The sequence below is a fragment of the Hyaena hyaena genome, unplaced genomic scaffold (assembly GCF_003009895.1).
Source record: "Hyaena hyaena isolate Hyena2069 unplaced genomic scaffold, ASM300989v1 scaffold_361, whole genome shotgun sequence".
Classification (NCBI taxonomy): domain Eukaryota; kingdom Metazoa; phylum Chordata; class Mammalia; order Carnivora; family Hyaenidae; genus Hyaena; species Hyaena hyaena.
The window spans coordinates 312836-330410 of record NW_024080991.1 but is presented as its reverse complement, the minus strand read 5'-3'; the positions used below and the strand labels follow the sequence as shown (position 1 = coordinate 330410).

The window sequence follows — 17575 nt, the reverse complement described above, 5'->3', positions numbered from 1 at the left end:
AGTTCTCTTATATTTCAACCCAATCCATTGTAACTGCAATGAATTAAACCTTGAAAACATATCTTGAATCCAAACACCACCTCAGCTATCTCCCTAGTTCAAGGACCATCATCTCTGACCTGGAATACTATAAGTCTTCCTGCTCCATTCTTGAACCTCCTTCAATCTTTCCAAAACACAGCCAAAGTGATCATTTTAAACCTCTTTATAAATTTTCCATCACCCTTAAAATGAAACCTAAAATCCTCACTATAACATGCATGGCCCTTCATTAGCTCACTTTTGGCTATCTCCCTGAGTACATTCCCTACCTCTTGCTATTTGTATTCCCATCATACTGGCTAATTAACCATTCTCTGAAAAAGTATATTCCTGTATCAAGGACTTTGTTTTTGTTATTTCTCTGCCTCTACTTCTTTTCCCTTAGACCTGTGCTAGTCAATAGCTACTAGCCACAAGCCATGTGTGGCTACTGAGCACTTGAAATGTGGCAGTGTAACTGAGGAAATTAATATTTTATTTTATTTCATTTTAATTAACTTAAAATTTAAAATTAATACCTGAGTGATTGCTTAACAGAGCTTCCATTTGGAGTGATGAAACAGTTCTAGAACTAGTTAGGGGTAATGGTTGCACAACATTGTGAATGTGCTTAATGGCACTGAATTATACACTTTACATGTAAATGAACAATGGTCGTTTTACTACAATAAAAAAATTGATCCTTGGTATTTCCCCAAAGAAGTTGAGCTGTGTCAACACAAAAATCTACACATGAATGTCTCTAGCAACTTTATTCATAATTGCCAAAAGTTGGAGCAATCAAGATCTCCTTCAATAGGTGAATGTATAAACTGTGACATAGCCATACAATGGAATATTAATCAGCTAAAAAGAAATGAGCTATCAAGTCATGTAAAGGCAAGGAGGGATATTAAATGCATATTACTAAGTGAAAGAAGCTAATCTGAAAAGGCTATATACTGTATCATTACAATCCTATGACATTCTGCAAAAGATAAAACTATGATGACAGTGAGAAGGTCAGTGGCTTCCAGGGGCCTAGGGGTAAAGAAAAAGGAATAAGCGGAAAATATGGGATTTTTAGGGCAGTGTAACTATTCTGCATACTATAGTAGTAGATACATTCATTATACATTTGTCCAAACCCATAGAATGTACAATACAAAATGTGAATCTTAATGTAAACTGACTTTGGTTGCTAATGATATATATACAGTGTTGGTTTATCAATTTTAACAAATAATTCTACACTGGTGCAGGATGTTGATGATGCAGAAGGGGTGTGTGTGTGTGTGTGTGTGTGTAGGAATGTGATATGTGGGGATTCTCTACTTCCTTTTTTTTTTTTTTTTTAAATTTTTTATTTATTTCTAGGAGAGAGAGAGACAGCGTGAGCAGGGGAGGGTCAGAGAGAGAGGGAGTCACAGAGTGAAACAGGCTCCTGGCTCTGAGCTGGCAGTCAGCACAGAGCCCGACGCGGGGCTCGAACCCACGAACCGCGAGATCATGACCTAAGCGAAAGTCGGACGCTTAACCGACTGAGCCACCCAGGCGCCCCTCTCTACTTCCTACTTAATTTAGCTATGAACCTGAAACTGCCCTAAAAAGTAAAGTCAATTGAAAAAAAATTAATACTTGGTTCAGCTATTGTAAAACTTTTAAGTATACTTGGAACATGAGTATGTGAATGTACTAACTCAGATATAAATTTTATGAATGCCAAATACCAGTCAAATATTTCCAATGACAATTCAATGAACATATTGAGATGTGCTGTAAATGTAAAATATACACTAGATTTCAGATTTAGTACAAAAGAAAATATAAAATATCTCTGTCCCATTTGTAGTGTTCTATATTGATTACATATTAAAATGGTAATATTTTGGATATATTGGTTAAATATCAAAATTTCACTAGTTAAAAAAAAATCTTTTTTAATGTTTATTTACCTTTTGAGAGACAGAGAAAGACCGAGTATGAGCCAGGGAAGGGCAGAGAGAGAGGGAGACACAGAATCCAAAGGAGGCTCCAGGCTCTGAGCTGTCAGCACAGAGCCCAACACAGGGCTCAAACTCACAAACCACAAAATCATGACCTGAGCCAAAGTCAGAGGCTTAACTGACCAAGCCACCCAGCTGCCCCAATTACCAGTTTTTTTTTAATGTGGTTACTAGAAAATTCACAATTCATAGGTAGCCTGCATTATATTCCTATCGGATAATGTTGCACAATATATTCACATGGCTTGTTCTCATACCACCTCTTCAGAAAGGCCCTCCCTGATCATCCTATTTTAAATAGCACTCCTCCATCACTATTCTCTTATTCTGATTTATTTTTCTTAAAGTATTTATTACTATGAGATAGAAAATAATGATCTTTCCCTCTAGTATGTAAGTTCCACGAAGGCAGAGACATTGTAATACTCAAAACAGTTCTCTATACAGATAAGGTACTCAATAAGTAATTTAAAGAATGATCATTGTTCTTTCATGATGGAACCTTTAGGCTTGTGTTAGGGGGTGGGTGGACAGCATCTGTCAATCAATAAATATTGAATGCCAAATCCACATTCTTGGTCTCTCAACATTTCAACCTTCTATTTTCCTTTTTTTTCTTTTAAAATTTTTTAATGTTTTTATTTGTGTGTGTGTGTGTGTGTGAGAGAGAGAGAGAGAGAGTGAGAGAGAGAGAGAGGGAGCAGGGGAGGGTCAGAGAGAGAGGGAGATACAGAATCTGAAGCAGGCTCCAGGCTCTGAGCTAGCTGTCAGCACAGAGCCTGACGTGGGGCTCAAACCCATGAACTGTGAGATCATGACATGAGCTGAAGTCGGACGCTTAACTGACTGAGCCACTCAGGTGCCCTTCAACCTTCTATTTTCAAATACTTATAATACAACTACATTTTTATGTCTTCAAATTCATTCTACTGCCATTTGCAATTAAACCCATCCAATGAATTTTTCATTTCAGTTATTATACTTCATAGCTCTAGAATTTCCATTAGGTTTTCTATAATTTTCATTTCTGTGCTGAGATCCTCTATCTGTTCACTCACTTAAAACATTTTCATTTCATCTTTAAACATACTTTTTTTTCCTAGGGCTTTTTAATTTTTTATAATTTAAATTCAAGTTAGTTAACATACAGTGCAATAAACATACTTTTAATACTTCCGTTAACAAATAACAATATAACAACACAACCCATCTAATTGTTTTAACTACAGATCAAATTTCAAGTCTTTGTATATCTAATAATTTTTTACTGAATACTGGACATTGTGTATATGTTGTAGAGATTCTTGATTCTGTTATCTTCTGAAAAGTGATGATTCTTATTTTAGCAGATTCTTCAGTTACTGAGTGGTCACTTTAAACAAGTATAGGCTTGGTTTTATGCTTTGTTAGTTCATATCTGTGAGAAGCTGAAGAAGGAGTTTCATTAAGTTCTAACTTGACAGGGCTCGATCTCCATACTTTATCTCCCCTTACAATCTTGTCAGAGCTTGTTAAGGCAGGCCTAATGTAGGTCTTACTCTAAGGCATGGTCTTTAGTCACAAGGGGCAATCTTTCTAATGGTTTATCTGGATGCCACAATTGTTCGAGAACTCCAGCTTGACAGGCCCAGAAGCCTAGTGTCCTTTAGCACTGCTTTTATGCCAATACTTCTTGACCTAAGGTATCTACATTCCATTCTTAACTCTGTAGCAACTGCTATCTGGTAAACATCAGGTGGTCTTGCTCTTATTATGTATAGCCCAGCCCTTAGCCATGAACTTGTGGGCACCCCTCTAAGGATTTCTGGGTCTTCCTCTCTGTATAGATACAGATGTCCACCCAATTGATTTCCACCCAATTGATTTCCAACTGCTTCAGCTGCTCCCTATTATGATCTCTGTCATCTCAGTTCAGCCTCTTTACACCCATAGGAAGCTGGATGATTGTGGGGCTCACTGCTTAAGTTTCTCTTATTCCAGAAGCTTCAGTTTTGTGCTGCCTTCTGAAAACAGTCACTTATTATATCTTGTTCGGTTTTATAGTTGCTACTAATTCAGAAGGGCTAGTCAAATTACTCAGTCATAGAAACAAAAGTCTCCCTTCCCTCAGATTTTTTGGAGTGGAAATAAGGAAAGAAGAGCAGCTGTTCTCAGGTGGCAAAACTAAGAAAATGTGACCTGCTGGAAATCTTGGTTAGAGTTTTAAGGGGAGAGATAGTCTAAGTAAAAGAAGGTAGCAAGTAGAGAGACGCAGAAATGGGAGTCGGTGAAACAAAGTTGGCAGTCTTTAAGTCCTTGTGTCAGTTGTCTTCAAGTCCAGCTGACTTCTGCCCTTTTTGCAATTTACTTACGTGGACCATTAAATTTCCCCCTTTCTTCTGGGATAGTTGTTTGAGTTTTCATTTGGAATCCTTAGTGAGAAAAGTCTTAAAAGGACTTAGATATAGCCCAATTAGAGCCGAATGTTGATGTGAAGACTCAATAATCTAGACTTTGGTAATGTATTGAATAATGTCACACAGTTTGATTGTCTTATTGAGGCCATGGGGTCAGACATGTGAGGGAACAGAAGTTTCCAAGGCTAGCCATTATGGGAAGTGACTATCCTCCTTATAACTATTTTGTTTTATTTTATAAATTCTGTCCTCATATTCGGTAAATTTTATTTTTACAGATGTATACAGGACAAGTCAAAAAGGAACACAATCTTAAGATTTGTTAAAATAAAGGGACATATTTTAGAAATAATTTTGAAGTTGTATTCACATTTTCCCTGGAATCATCCCTCCATGTATATTCTGTATTTTATATGTTCTCTTCATGGATCAGTAGCAAGTGACCTGAACTTAAAAGTTTCTCCCTACCCTACCTTTCCGTACCTCTTCAGCCTCATTTCTCTCACAATATTCTAGCCTCATAATTATAATGTTTCAGTTAAGTGAAAACCTTATTATTTGGAAACTTAGAGACCTTGAAACCTTGGAACTTTATTTTATTTTTAATAGTTCTTATCACTATTTAAAATTAGCTGGTTCATGTGTTTACTTGTATATTGTATGACTGGTCCAACTTCAATGTAAGCTTCATGAGAAAAGAAACTTGGTCTATCTTATCCACTCCAGTATTCTTATTACATAAGACAATGCTGGGCACATGGGAAGCATTCTGTATTTGTTAAACTAGCACTACAGTAAACAACCCTAATATAAATTTTTCTGCAATTCTAGTTTAGCTAGCCTAAAATGAATTCTAAATTTGCTCAAATTTTAGTGTTAAAATGTAACTATTTGCATCACATGAGTGTGATGTGTGTATATGTATCAGAATCAGGAAAATAGTAAAACAAGTTTAATTTTAATTTATTAGAACCCAGTAAGTGATGATTTTAGAAGCAGAGTTTCCATCAAATTAACACTTAATTCCGGGCAAAAATACATTTAAAAAACCTAAATCTTAAGGCAGAAGTAAAATATTATAAAAACCAGCAGGTCTAATACAGACTGTAGAATGTCAGAGTTTTAAGATTCACATAGTATTTTATAGCACTAAAATGTTAATACAGTCAGAAACATTATTAATTGGTCCAAGATTTCTCAGTTTATAAAATGTCTAGACCGCTAATTAAAGAAATTTTGCTATATAAGTAATAGCTACCATATAATTAAGTGATTGTTCTTATGACAAAGGAACTAAGGCAGGAAATTTCATGGTTTTCATTTGTAAGATCTTACAGTATTAAATATAAAGTATTACTAGAAGTCCGTTTTAGATTCATCTTCCCACTCTAATGCCCAAAAGGTGTACATCAATTCCCTTTAACTCCATTTTTAAAAATTCAGTGAACTATTTTACCTATTCATTATAGGCCTGACTATACTCAGCAAAGGCATAAATTGCTATTTTGATTTGGTAGAAATAACAATTTTAGTAAATCACTATATCTTTTCCTGGTCATTAAGTAATTTTAAACTGAAGTCTAAGAATTTTTCACTTCTAATAAATGAAAAGCTTTTTTTTTTAAACTCTGTAAGTTTGAATTTTGACTAGAACCTGAGCACAAAGGGGGAAAAATTTCATGTTTATGTACAATTAACAGTAGTCCTTCTGAAAAACAAAGTTAACAACCTTTAATGTCTCCTTGTGATCAAAACCTTTTATTTTGGGGAGGGGGATAGAATTTAAAAGATTTAAATCTGAAAACAGGGATTAACTAGCTGCTGCATTCTCCGGAATAGTGTAAAAAAAGACAAATAAATTTAAAATAATTTTGTAAGTCTAGTAAATATTAGGCTTATGGGTTCTTAACATATTAATTACAAAGATTCTTCATCTTTATTACAAACTTTTAGGCTATTTTAATAAAACAGCTGTAGACCTCACTGTACTTCTACTTATTTGTGCATTAATAAAAATCTGTTAAAACTCCTTATTTAGTACTTCTGAAAAATTCTAGTCAAATAAGATCACTAAAACTACCAGAGAAGCTTTGAAATGCTGACTGCAGATTCATTTCGAAGTTGATTTAGCTTCTTTCAGAATCTGGCATTTAAATCGTGAATATTTTCACCAACTTGGACTCTGAAAATATAAAAATTTTAGCCAGTGATGGTTATCATTAAACAGTACCAGTATTATGTGAAAAAATAAAAATTGAAGGATATTGTCAATCATGCATTTCACAATTTCATGAACTAAGTAAGGCATAACTCATAAATAGTTATGTCTTTGCAGGTTACCTCAACTTCCATCAGGCCTCAGCTAAAAGTTAATCTGCCAAAAACACACCAGCACTCGTTTAAAATAAAAGAAGTAGGGAAATGATTTTGCACACATGCTGCCCAGCGTTTGACTTCCAGGTTCCAACCCCTCTTTTGTGTAACTATTCTAGGTATAACTCCATGAAGAGCATGAGATGAGGGGTAGATGGAACAGAACACCTGTTGGGCTAACAAGAATATATTAGTGTAAAAAAGGTTTTCAGCTGAATAACTGTTCTCACTGGAGTTATGCTATGTGCAACATATAAACTGTACAACCAATTTTTACTATTTGTCCATTTGTGGAAAGAATTAGGCTCAATAAAATGTAAAATATACATTAGTTCATTTTAAATGCAAAGATTACAGTTTTGCTTACTTTGTTTTTGGCTCAACTGTAATATAACCCCTCCCCCCAAAATCTCTGCTTTAATAATACAATATGAAAAAGTTCACATATGTACATGGGTACATTTCTTCATTAAAATTTTTTCTTAAATCTATCTCAATGTATCTTTACAACTGATACAACTGATCTTTACAACAAAAGTCAGGAACGACAAAGTAGAAATTATTCCATTTTACAGCACTTTAGGTTTTCTGAAGTTTTACTTTAGGGCTTAAAGAACATCATTGAAACGTTTTCCATAGTCTGCAGGATCCATTTGAAGTTCTCGTTCTTCGTCATCTGTAAGGAAAATAATTATGATTCAAAAATATTATTTTTAAAATCACTTGTAGAAAACCAATAAAATAAAGCCTCAGTAGTATTCTGTTATTTTATATCTTTTAAAATAGCGTGGTTTTTTTTTTTTCTTAGTTGCTTGGCTAAACAGCAAAAAGTCTGTCTTCTAGTCTTCCAATATATTGGAAGATTACTTAACAAATATTTTGGTGATAGTAGAGCTAGACATAGTTAGCAAAACTTTAGGAACCCACAAACATTGAGGAGTTGGTCCTTCTGTATAAAATATATTATTTCTACTAGATGTAGTAGTAGTTTTCAGGGTGCCGAGGTGGCTCAGTTAGTTCTGCAACTCTTGATTTCAGCTCAGATCACGATCTCATGGTTGTGGAATTGAGCCCCCAGCCCCACTCCCATCGGGCTCTGTGCTCAGAGTGGAACCTGCTTGGGATTCTCTCCCTCCCTGCCCCCTGCCCCTTCCTTGCTTCTGCAATCTCTCTCTCTCTCTCAATAAAAATAAATAGATAAATAAAATTTAAAAATAAAAGTTTTGGTAGAAACCATTCTGTATACGTTTTCAGTTCTTTAAAACAAAAATTTCTTTCTAATTACAAAATTAATCCATACTCATCACATAAAAATTGGAAAATAAAACATAGGAAAATAAAAGCTATTCATAATTCAATATTTAACATTATAGTGAATTTCTTTGCTCCTCTGCCAAGAGCTTAGCAGCAACTTCTTAAATGATAAACTAACCAAAATTTAACTTTTTCCTTGCCAAAAAGAAAAATAAATTACATAATATTGTTAGTAAGATCCTCTAGCCCACTTTGAGTAGCTACATTAAACAACTCTTTAGAGTTTGACTTATGTGGATATTGACAGGTTTTCCTGGGTCCTTCTTGGCTATCATCTGCCACTTCTCATTACTGTTTGTTTATCTGCCAATAGCAATCTTTTTCTAATTTTGCTACAAACTACAGATTTTGAAATAAGACTGCTCAGAGTATTAAAATTATGTTAGAACAAGAATAAAAAGTAATTTAATCACAAAACAAAGAGATATTCTTTTTAGTATATGGCTTTTAGTGACATCTTTTGGTTCCTCCACAGCCTTGTTTCTTTTTTCTTTTTTTATGTTCTTGGTTTTCTTCTTTATTTTTCTTCTTTTATTCTTCCACAGCCTTGAAAAATTACTTTTCTTTTTTTTATTAATATTTTTTAGTTATTTCTGAGAGAGAGAGACAGTGTGAGCAGGGGAGGGTCAGAGAGAGAGGGAAACACAGAATCTGAAACAGGCTCCAGACTCTGAGCTAGCTGTCGGCACAGAGCCTGACACGGGGCTCGAACCCACAAACCATGAGATCATGACCTGAGCCAAAGTCGGAGGCCCAACTGACTGAGCCACCCAGGTGCCCCCAAAAATGACTTTTCATACTTTATAGTTCAGTTACAATTACCCAACAGCTTAGTTTTTGATACATTGAGTGTTACTATCATAATTGTCCAGAAATATAATTTTATATAAAGAGTTGTATGAGTCATATATAATTTTATATATTTCAAGAGTCAGAATCCCAATTTACATGTAACTACAGCTTTCTGAAATCTGTTCTTTTAGATTTGATAGGTTTTCCACTCTTAGATTCTCTAGTATATCCTATGGTAAAATTTTGTTCAAGAAAAATGCTATGTGAAATATGCAGTGTGTATTTACTTTACATAATGATGTATTCTTATTTCTTCTTTACATTTATCCATTTTAAAAATGCCAAATAACACAACTTTCTCTTTCCTTTCAAATTTACAGAAATTCCTATTAAACTTACAGAAATTCTCATTTAGAATTGCAGGCAACCATTTTGCATCATAGCCTAACAAAATTATCTCAAATCTTTCTTTAATAGTGTAACCTATTACCTATGATAAGAGAATCAAATCTGTTACAGGTAGAGGCTGAAGTTGTACATACATAATGACATTGGTATTTTGAAAAAATGCTAATCTCTTACCATAGAACTCTTTGTACTTTAGAAAATTATCTTTGGTTTTAAAAAGGAAAATAATCACTGGCACCTCTCCAGAAAGCTCTCCTTAGAATCCACATTATGGGACATCACCTAATGGCTATAAATACATCTTTAAGGACTTCAGTAATTACACGAAGACTTAAACACCATTGAGCAATGGGAAAAGCAGCTATACAAGAGAGAATTCCTAGAAATTTAACAGGAAAGTTATTGAAAGGAAAGAGTAGGTATCTTGGAAGATTTTTAAATGAAAAATTATAAAGAGAAAGTAAGAGCAAAGCTCTAGGAATAGAAAAACCAAATAAATTCTAGTTCTGGCTCAGGCACTTAACAAACCTGATCTAGTTTCTAAACTTCTTTAGATCTTTAGTTACCTTCTTAGTAGGATATGGGTAGCAAATGTTTATTCTATCTCAAAATAATAATAATAATGTATATGAAGGAGTCTTTACTTTCAAAGTCTTCTATAAATATAAGGAGGAGTTTGTTGGTTTTATGAATTTATACTTTTAATCAAATTTTAATAATGTGCCTTTAGAATTATTTTTCAGAGGGGCGCCTGGGTGGCTCGGTCGGTTAAGCATCCGACTTTGGCTCAGGTCACAATCACATGGTTTGTGGGTTTGAGCCCCACATCGGTTTCTGGGCTGACAGCTCAGAGCCTGGAGCTTGTTTCAGATTCTGTGTCTCCCTCTCTCTCTGCCCCTCCACGACTCATGCTCTGTCTCTCTCTGTCCCAAAAATAAATAAAACAAAAAAAATTTAATAAAAAGAATTATTTTTAGAATTTCACAGGAATTTTGGAATATTGCATTTTTCTTACATTGAACTATTATTTACATTAACTAGAGTCCATTTTCAGTATATCTATTCTAACCAGAATTCAAATTTCCAGTGACAACCTATTTGCATGTACAGTATTTATAAAGTATGATGAAACTACCTAACCAAATATAGAAAAACAACCATGAACATCCAGATGGCCAACAGACACATGAAACGATGCTCAGCATCCCTCCTCATCAGGGAAATACAAATCAAAACCACACTGAGATACCACCTCACACCAGTCAGAGTGGCTAAAATGAGCAAATCAGAGGACTCTAGATGCTGGCGAGGTTGTAGAGAAATGGGCACCCTCCTACACTGGTGATGGGAATATAAATTGGTGCAGCCCCTCTGGAAAACAGTGTGGAGATTCCTCAGAATATTAACAATAGAACTCCCCTATGACCCAGCAATAGCACTGTTGGGAATTTACTCAAGGGATACAGGAGTGCTGATGCATAGGGGCACATGTACCCCCATGTTCATAGCACTCTCAACAATAGCCAAAACATGGAAAGAGCCTAAGTGTCCATCAACGGATGAATGGATCAAGAAGATGTGGTTTATCTATACAATAGAATTCTACATGGCAATGGGAAAGAATGACATCTGGCCATGTGTAGCAATGTGAATGGAACTTGAGGAACAATGTGGATGTTGAGTGAAACAAGCCAGGCAGAGAAGGACAGATACCATATGTTTGCATGTATAGGAGGATTAGGAGGAACTTAACAGAGGACCATGGGGGAGAAGAAGGGGAAAAATAGTGGCGGAGAGGGAGAGAGGCAAACCATGAGAGACTCTTCAATGCCGAGAACAAACTGAGGGCAGATGGGGAGGGGAGGGGGATGATGGGCATGGAGGAAGGCACTTGTGGGGATGAGCACTGGGTGTTACATGGAAACCAATGTGATAATAAACTATTTAAAAAAAATTTGAAATATGTATTTTTTTCATTTTACCAAGCAGCAAAGTTTGTAAATGGCTCATTAACATAAAATGACTATTAAGGAAATAGAAAGACATTAACAATTTATTAAATGATTCCTAAATTCTCTTTGAAGTCAAGAAAGGACCACCTCCATATAGCAAGCTCTACCAAGCAAGAACACTGTAGGGATAATAAGGCAGTAAGGCTCCACTAAAAAGTACACATTAATCCACAAACCCAAGTGTATTATCTTCCAAAGCAGGCAATCCAAAGATAAAAATTCTATTTGCTTTACTTCTAAAAAATTATTATTCAACCAACACTTATGTAGTGCTTCCAGTGTGGAAGACCTGCCATAAGTGCTGAACAAATATTTGAATCATATAAGCTATGTAACAACAGCTAAGTTAGGTAACTATACCCCTATTTTACAGATAAGGATATTGAGGCATAGAGGTTAGGTAATTCACAAGGTCACAGAACTGGTAAGTGGTGGAGCTAGTATTCAAACAAAGGGGAGCTAGGATTCTAGGCAGTCTGGCTTCAGAATCCAGGCACTCAAGCATTATGCTAAGCTTTCTTCCATAAATACATAAATACAACCATAAATAAATATGCAGGTCATACTGTATTAAAGAAACTTGGAACTTCTATGGGATTAAAGATAAGAGTAAAGAGAATTTATAAACATCCATCTCCTTATTATAATAAAGAATTAATTATAAGACATATCTATCAGATGGATAGTGTTTCCAGAGTTAGTCTTTTCATTGGGTCACTTACAAGAAGGCAGGAAGAAAAATTTTTAACACCAATGTAAATAAAATAGTATTTCTTTTTGTATGCTTCAGGAAACCACGAATTAAAAGTCAAAATAAACCAGAACTAGGGCACCTGGGTGGCTTAGTTGGTTCAGTGTCCAACTTCAGCTCAGGTCATGATCTCACAGTTCGTGGGTTTAAGCCCCGTATCAGGTTCTGTGCTGACAGCTCACAGCCTGGAGCCACCTCCTGATTCTGTGTCTCCCTCCCTCTCTCTCTCTCTCTCTCTCTCTCTGCCCTTTTCCCACTCACGATCTCTCTCCCTTGAAAATAAATAAAACATTTTTTAAAAAACCCCAGGATTGTAAACACAGGGAAAACAGGCTTCACTTAACTCTACAAGAAAACACTCCACAGGTAGTACTGTCCCAAATAATCCATATATATGAGCAGGCAGCAGAGATAAAGCTGGGATTTATCTATTGGCAGAGTTGCTGCCCAAATCTCCATTGTCCTTAGCTGAATCCAGAACCTCAGCACTGCAAGTGGAATCTCTAATCCTAGGAACCCAACAGATTGAGGAAGAAAACAAAAACAAAAATGAAAACAAACCTCTTCCTAATATTAGGAAGAGCAGAGAAGAGCCTCTAATAGTATTTCTGAAGTACATGTTTCAATTTTAATTGAAGTTGACACAATGTCATATTACTTTCAGGTACACAACATAGTGATTCCACAAATCTATACACTGTGCTATGTTCACCATAAGTATAGCAACCAATGTTACCAGCATATTTCAATTTTTGTTATCTCTGGCTGTAGAGTCTTAATGACAGTAAAGACTCCATTTTCTTTCCTGGTTTTGGGGGAAGATGTGTTTCAGGCATGCTCAGATCTGAAACACATTTTCCCATAATACCTGTGTTGTACATAATGATTCCACTGTGCATATGACCACAGAATTTTAGAACTGAGAAGGACTATCTATTGTAGTTTAACACTCATACTACAGATGAAGACACTGTGGCCCAGGGAGTTTAAGTGACTTAAAAAGCAATACTCAACAGCTGGTCTCCTAACCTAATGTTTTTTCCCCCACTCTATTCTACTGTCTGCTTTGGCTACAAGTGCAAACTGGCCTGGGAACCCAACCATTAATTTCTACATTGAAACTATGAAGAAATGTTCTTAAATTCTAAATATTCTAACTTAATAATATTTAGAATCCAAATGGTTGATAAACTAGGGAACAACCATAATTCCCCCCTTTCCACTTTGTTTTTTTTCTTTAAAAAATTTTTTTAATGTTTTATTTATTTCTGAGAGAGAGAGAGAGAGCGAGCGAGCAGGGGAGGGTCAGAGACAGAGGGAGACACAGAATCTGAAGCAGGCTTCAGGCTCTGAGCTAGCTGTCAGCACATAGCCTGACGCGGGACTTGAACCCAAGAACTGTGAGATCATGACCTGAGCTGAAGTCAGATGCTTAATCAACTGAGCCACCTAGGCACCCCTACCCGTTTCCATTTTCTGGACAGATAATACCATTCCTAAAGAATCCCTGAAAACATGTTTTAAATTATTTGGTTCTCCAATTACTCTTTTTTAGTCAGTTCACCCAAACTTCTCTCTCTTCACTAGATGCAGATGATGTTCTTGTAGCTTTGTTCCTTGTCATACAGGAGTCCCCTTGGTAGCTATCCTGTCCTTCTACTGCTATCATCTAGTGAACCCCAAAATGGAATTAAAAAAAAGTTAAGTGGCAACTCCCAGCTCAAGTAAAATTGAGTTGCAAATGAGGAAACCCAATTTAACAATCCCCTCCCTACTTCACTGAAGGTATCATTTTAGGTCATTTTTTAAAAAAAATTTTTTTTTAAATGTTTTATTTATTTCTAGGAGAGAGAGAGAGACAGCGTGAGCAGGGGAGGGTCAGAGAGAGAGAGGGAGTCACAGACTGAAACAGGCTCCAGGCTCTGAGCTGGCAGTCAGCACAGAGCCCGACGCGGGGCTCGAACCCACGAACCGCGAGATCATGACCTAAGTGAAAGTCGGACGCTTAACCGACTAAGCCACCCAGGCGCCCCCATTTTAGGTCATTTACTTATATTCCTTAGAAATGATGTATTTATTTCCTTGTCAAAGGAAGGGCAGAGTAGCAGAAGGATACTAGGGACCTAAAGTGAAAAGTGGCAATGAGAACTGGGGGTGGGAGAGAAAGAAGAGTGAAAGAGAGAGAGAGAGAAGGAGAGAGGAGGTACGGAAGATAAATTTATCTATCATGGATAAAAGTCATACAAAATATCTGAAATTTTGTGATAAAACTCATTAACTTTAAAATAGCCAAAAGCATAAGAAATACCTTTCAGTTATAGTTGAAATTATTTGCTCCAATAAAATTGTCAAAACTATCCAATAACATGATAGAAACTCTTAGGAAAAAAACTAGAGAATTTTTAATTTTTTTAATAGTTTATTTATTTTTGAGACAGAGAGAGACAGAGCATGAGTGGGGAAGGGGCAGAGAGAGAGGCAGACAGAATCTGAAACACGCTCCAGGCTCTGAGCTGCCAGCACAGAACCTGATGCGGGGCTTGAACCCACGAACCACGAGATCATGACCTGAGCCGAAGTCGGATGCTTAACTGACTGAACCACCCACGCGCCCCAAACTAGAGAATGTTTAAAGTGTAATATTATTCTAGTCACAGTTCTAAAACTCAATGAGAAAGCATAAAATTATCAGTTAACAACATTGACCCAGGGCCCTATATATGCTAAGTACTATGTGGGGTAGAGGGTGGGGTGAATATGAAGGCAGAAAAGGACACAAACAAAATATAAGGCACAATTAATGAAAATTCCTGCCCTCCAGAGCTTGGTAATCTAATTGGTGATATGATATACATGCATGAAAACCTTGCAACAATGTTATAAATAATTGCAAATAAATACAATTCAAACAAACACAAAACAATGAGAAAAAATGGTAAAATTTATGAAAAATGGATGAGATTATAGAAAAAGTGGATATAATTTACTTTATAGCCCCAACAGTGTTTGAGAAGTTCTCATAAAGATATCCTTATATAACTCCTAGAATTATTATTATCTCTTTCTATTCCCAACAACCATTCTTCCAAAACTAGAATGTACTATTGAAACAAACCCACATGGAAGTCAGAGTCTCTAAGTTTTCCTTTTTCTACTAACTGTGGAAGTATCCGAGAATAACTGTATTTTCTTTTGAGTTTTATCAAAACAACTCATCATGAACATAAATAAAATGTGACTACTTTAACAGAGTTAAGAAATTGAGACAGTTTACATTGGAAAATATTTCATGCATCATATTATAAAACGAAATACATCACACATTATGTTCATAATCAACTTTTACAGAAAAGAGAAAAAATTCCACAAATACTACTAAATGATATAAACAGGCAGAAAACAGGCCTAAAAACTCATAATAGTGCAACATATTCTAATATGCATGCATGGGTAGGGCTGCATGCACACAGGTAGATTCTGAACTTTTAGTAAGTTAAAAGCTCAGAAGTTTCATAATTAACAAGGAAAATATGTTGAATCTGTGTATTAAACATAAAACAGATAAATCTTTGCAAACTGTTAAATATAAATTTTCAGTCTCTCAGAAAAAGTTCAAAAACAGCCTTCCTATATTCAGTCAGTAGTGACATATCTTCAGCATGGAGACCATTCCCTCTGGGTCTTCCTTTATAACAAAAAGGCTGTCTAGTCAGTATCTGTACCTCGAATAACAAAATGTTTTCAGATAAGAAATTGGAAAATAACTATTTTCTGGGAGTATTTGCCATACGTAAAGTCTAGAGACATTTAAGACATTTTAAATCTAAAATCTCTGATTATTTTTGAGTTTCAAATTACAACTATATCAATAATACATGTAAGATAACTAAAGTGAAAATACTTAGAATAAGATCTACAAATATGACTATCATAAAATTGTTATCAAAATAAAATTGAAAAACTACACAGAATCTCTTTGTATTAAGATTGTAATTCTACTAATAAGTAGGGAAAATTCTACACAAATTCAACCAAAAAATTTAGAGGTGGGTTTCACGGTCACAGCATGGAGGCCAGGCCCACGCTCACCTTGGACGTCTTCCTCTCCACCATCACCATCTTCTTCCTCATTGTAAGCCAGCTCAGCCTGCTTGTCTGCCTCGTACTCACCTACGTTACCATCATCCCCATTATAATCCGCCAGTTTAGAGCCATGCTGCGGATCAACAGGGGATTCATTCTCATCAAAGAATCGGCCTGTGAAGTAGGTAGAGGATTAATTCAAGAGTAAAGAGAGAAAAAAAGAAGGGACCTACACTGGATGCCTCCAGAAAGCAGACAAGTGAACCCTGGGAACATTTTGGGCACTGGTTATAAAAAAGATACATTTTTGTGAAGGTTATCCAAGATAAAAAGAAATAAGAATGAAGACTGAAAATAACTTTTTTAAAAAAGAATTTCCCTTTGGTGTGTATTTTAGTACTTGCTATTTAAGGTTTGAATATTTTCTTAAAGAAAAGGGCACCATTTTCAGGACTGTTTTCTTAATAACCAATGACTTCTCCAAAATAAGTATTTGTCTAATTTACCACTTTAGGTGAACAATAAATGATTTTATTACTAGATACAATACGTATTTGAAATTTGTAGGCATTTATTTGCTTTATAAAATACCATTTTCCATAAATAATTTTGATCATTTTTTTGTAAAAATACAAATATTTTGTAGGCTAGTTTCTTTTTGGATGCTAAGACAAATTAACACAGCTGAGGGCTATCTCAAGTTCCTTCAGTGATAGTGACTGACTTTCACTGTGAATTTCCAAAGAGAGATGATGGAAAGAATAAACTATCAGAACTCCTTAGTGGTATGTGCTTTGAAAAAACATCCTAAATAATTCTGATTTATTCTTTCCCATTTCCTAAACAGGACTTTTAAAAGCCAATGGTAAAGGAAGCTTAAGAAAGTTGCCCTATGCAAGGCTGTTATATTGCACACATTCATAACAGTAAGAAACCAAAAGAGCAAAAGACATAACACCCACTGTAGAAAGTTATTTCAACTGAAATTGAAAATGAAAATGTTAGGCACACTAAGATCTGACTCAGAAACACAAGTCAAAGTCTACTTTGACATTAAATTTAAGAAGCATAATAGTAAATTTTATTCCAATCCCTAAAATATAAATAATAGCTTACTGATGATTAAAGAACTTAAGACTTTAAAAAATTATAAAAACTTTCTATGATAAGTCCAAAATTTTTTGAATTATGTTTTTGAGAATTAAACTGCAATGAGACATTCAGGAAAAAAAGTTAACAACATCTTTGCTTGGAAAGAAATGCTAACTATAAATGGAAAGAATTAAGGAGGTATTGGTCAATTCCACAAACAGCTCACCACATTATCAGGCCAATATAATTCTTTTTTTTTTTTTTTAAATGTTGTTTTTTTTTAAATTTATTTCTAGGAGAGAGAGAGAGAGACAGCATGAGCAGGGG

General features: G+C 35.2%; 1 protein-coding gene across 4 annotated transcripts in view; it reads right to left on the bottom strand.

The window, feature by feature from the left end:
• Window positions 1–6165: 6165 nt before the first annotated feature.
• GOLM2 (golgi membrane protein 2) overlaps window positions 6166–17575 on the bottom strand; it is a 109505-nt gene continuing 98095 nt past the window's right edge. For 2 of the 4 annotated variants that reach the window (XM_039250064.1, XM_039250065.1), the window contains exons 9-10: window positions 16163–16330; window positions 6166–7472 (exon numbers count right to left, since the gene is read on the bottom strand). In XM_039250064.1, the coding sequence (XP_039105995.1) occupies window positions 7405–7472; window positions 16163–16330 (236 nt within the window). In that variant the 3' untranslated portion in view covers window positions 6166–7404. Of the gene's footprint in view, window positions 7473–15693; window positions 15790–16162; window positions 16331–17575 lie in introns of those variants that run through there. The other 2 variants (XM_039250066.1, XM_039250068.1) reach the window with 2 other exon arrangements.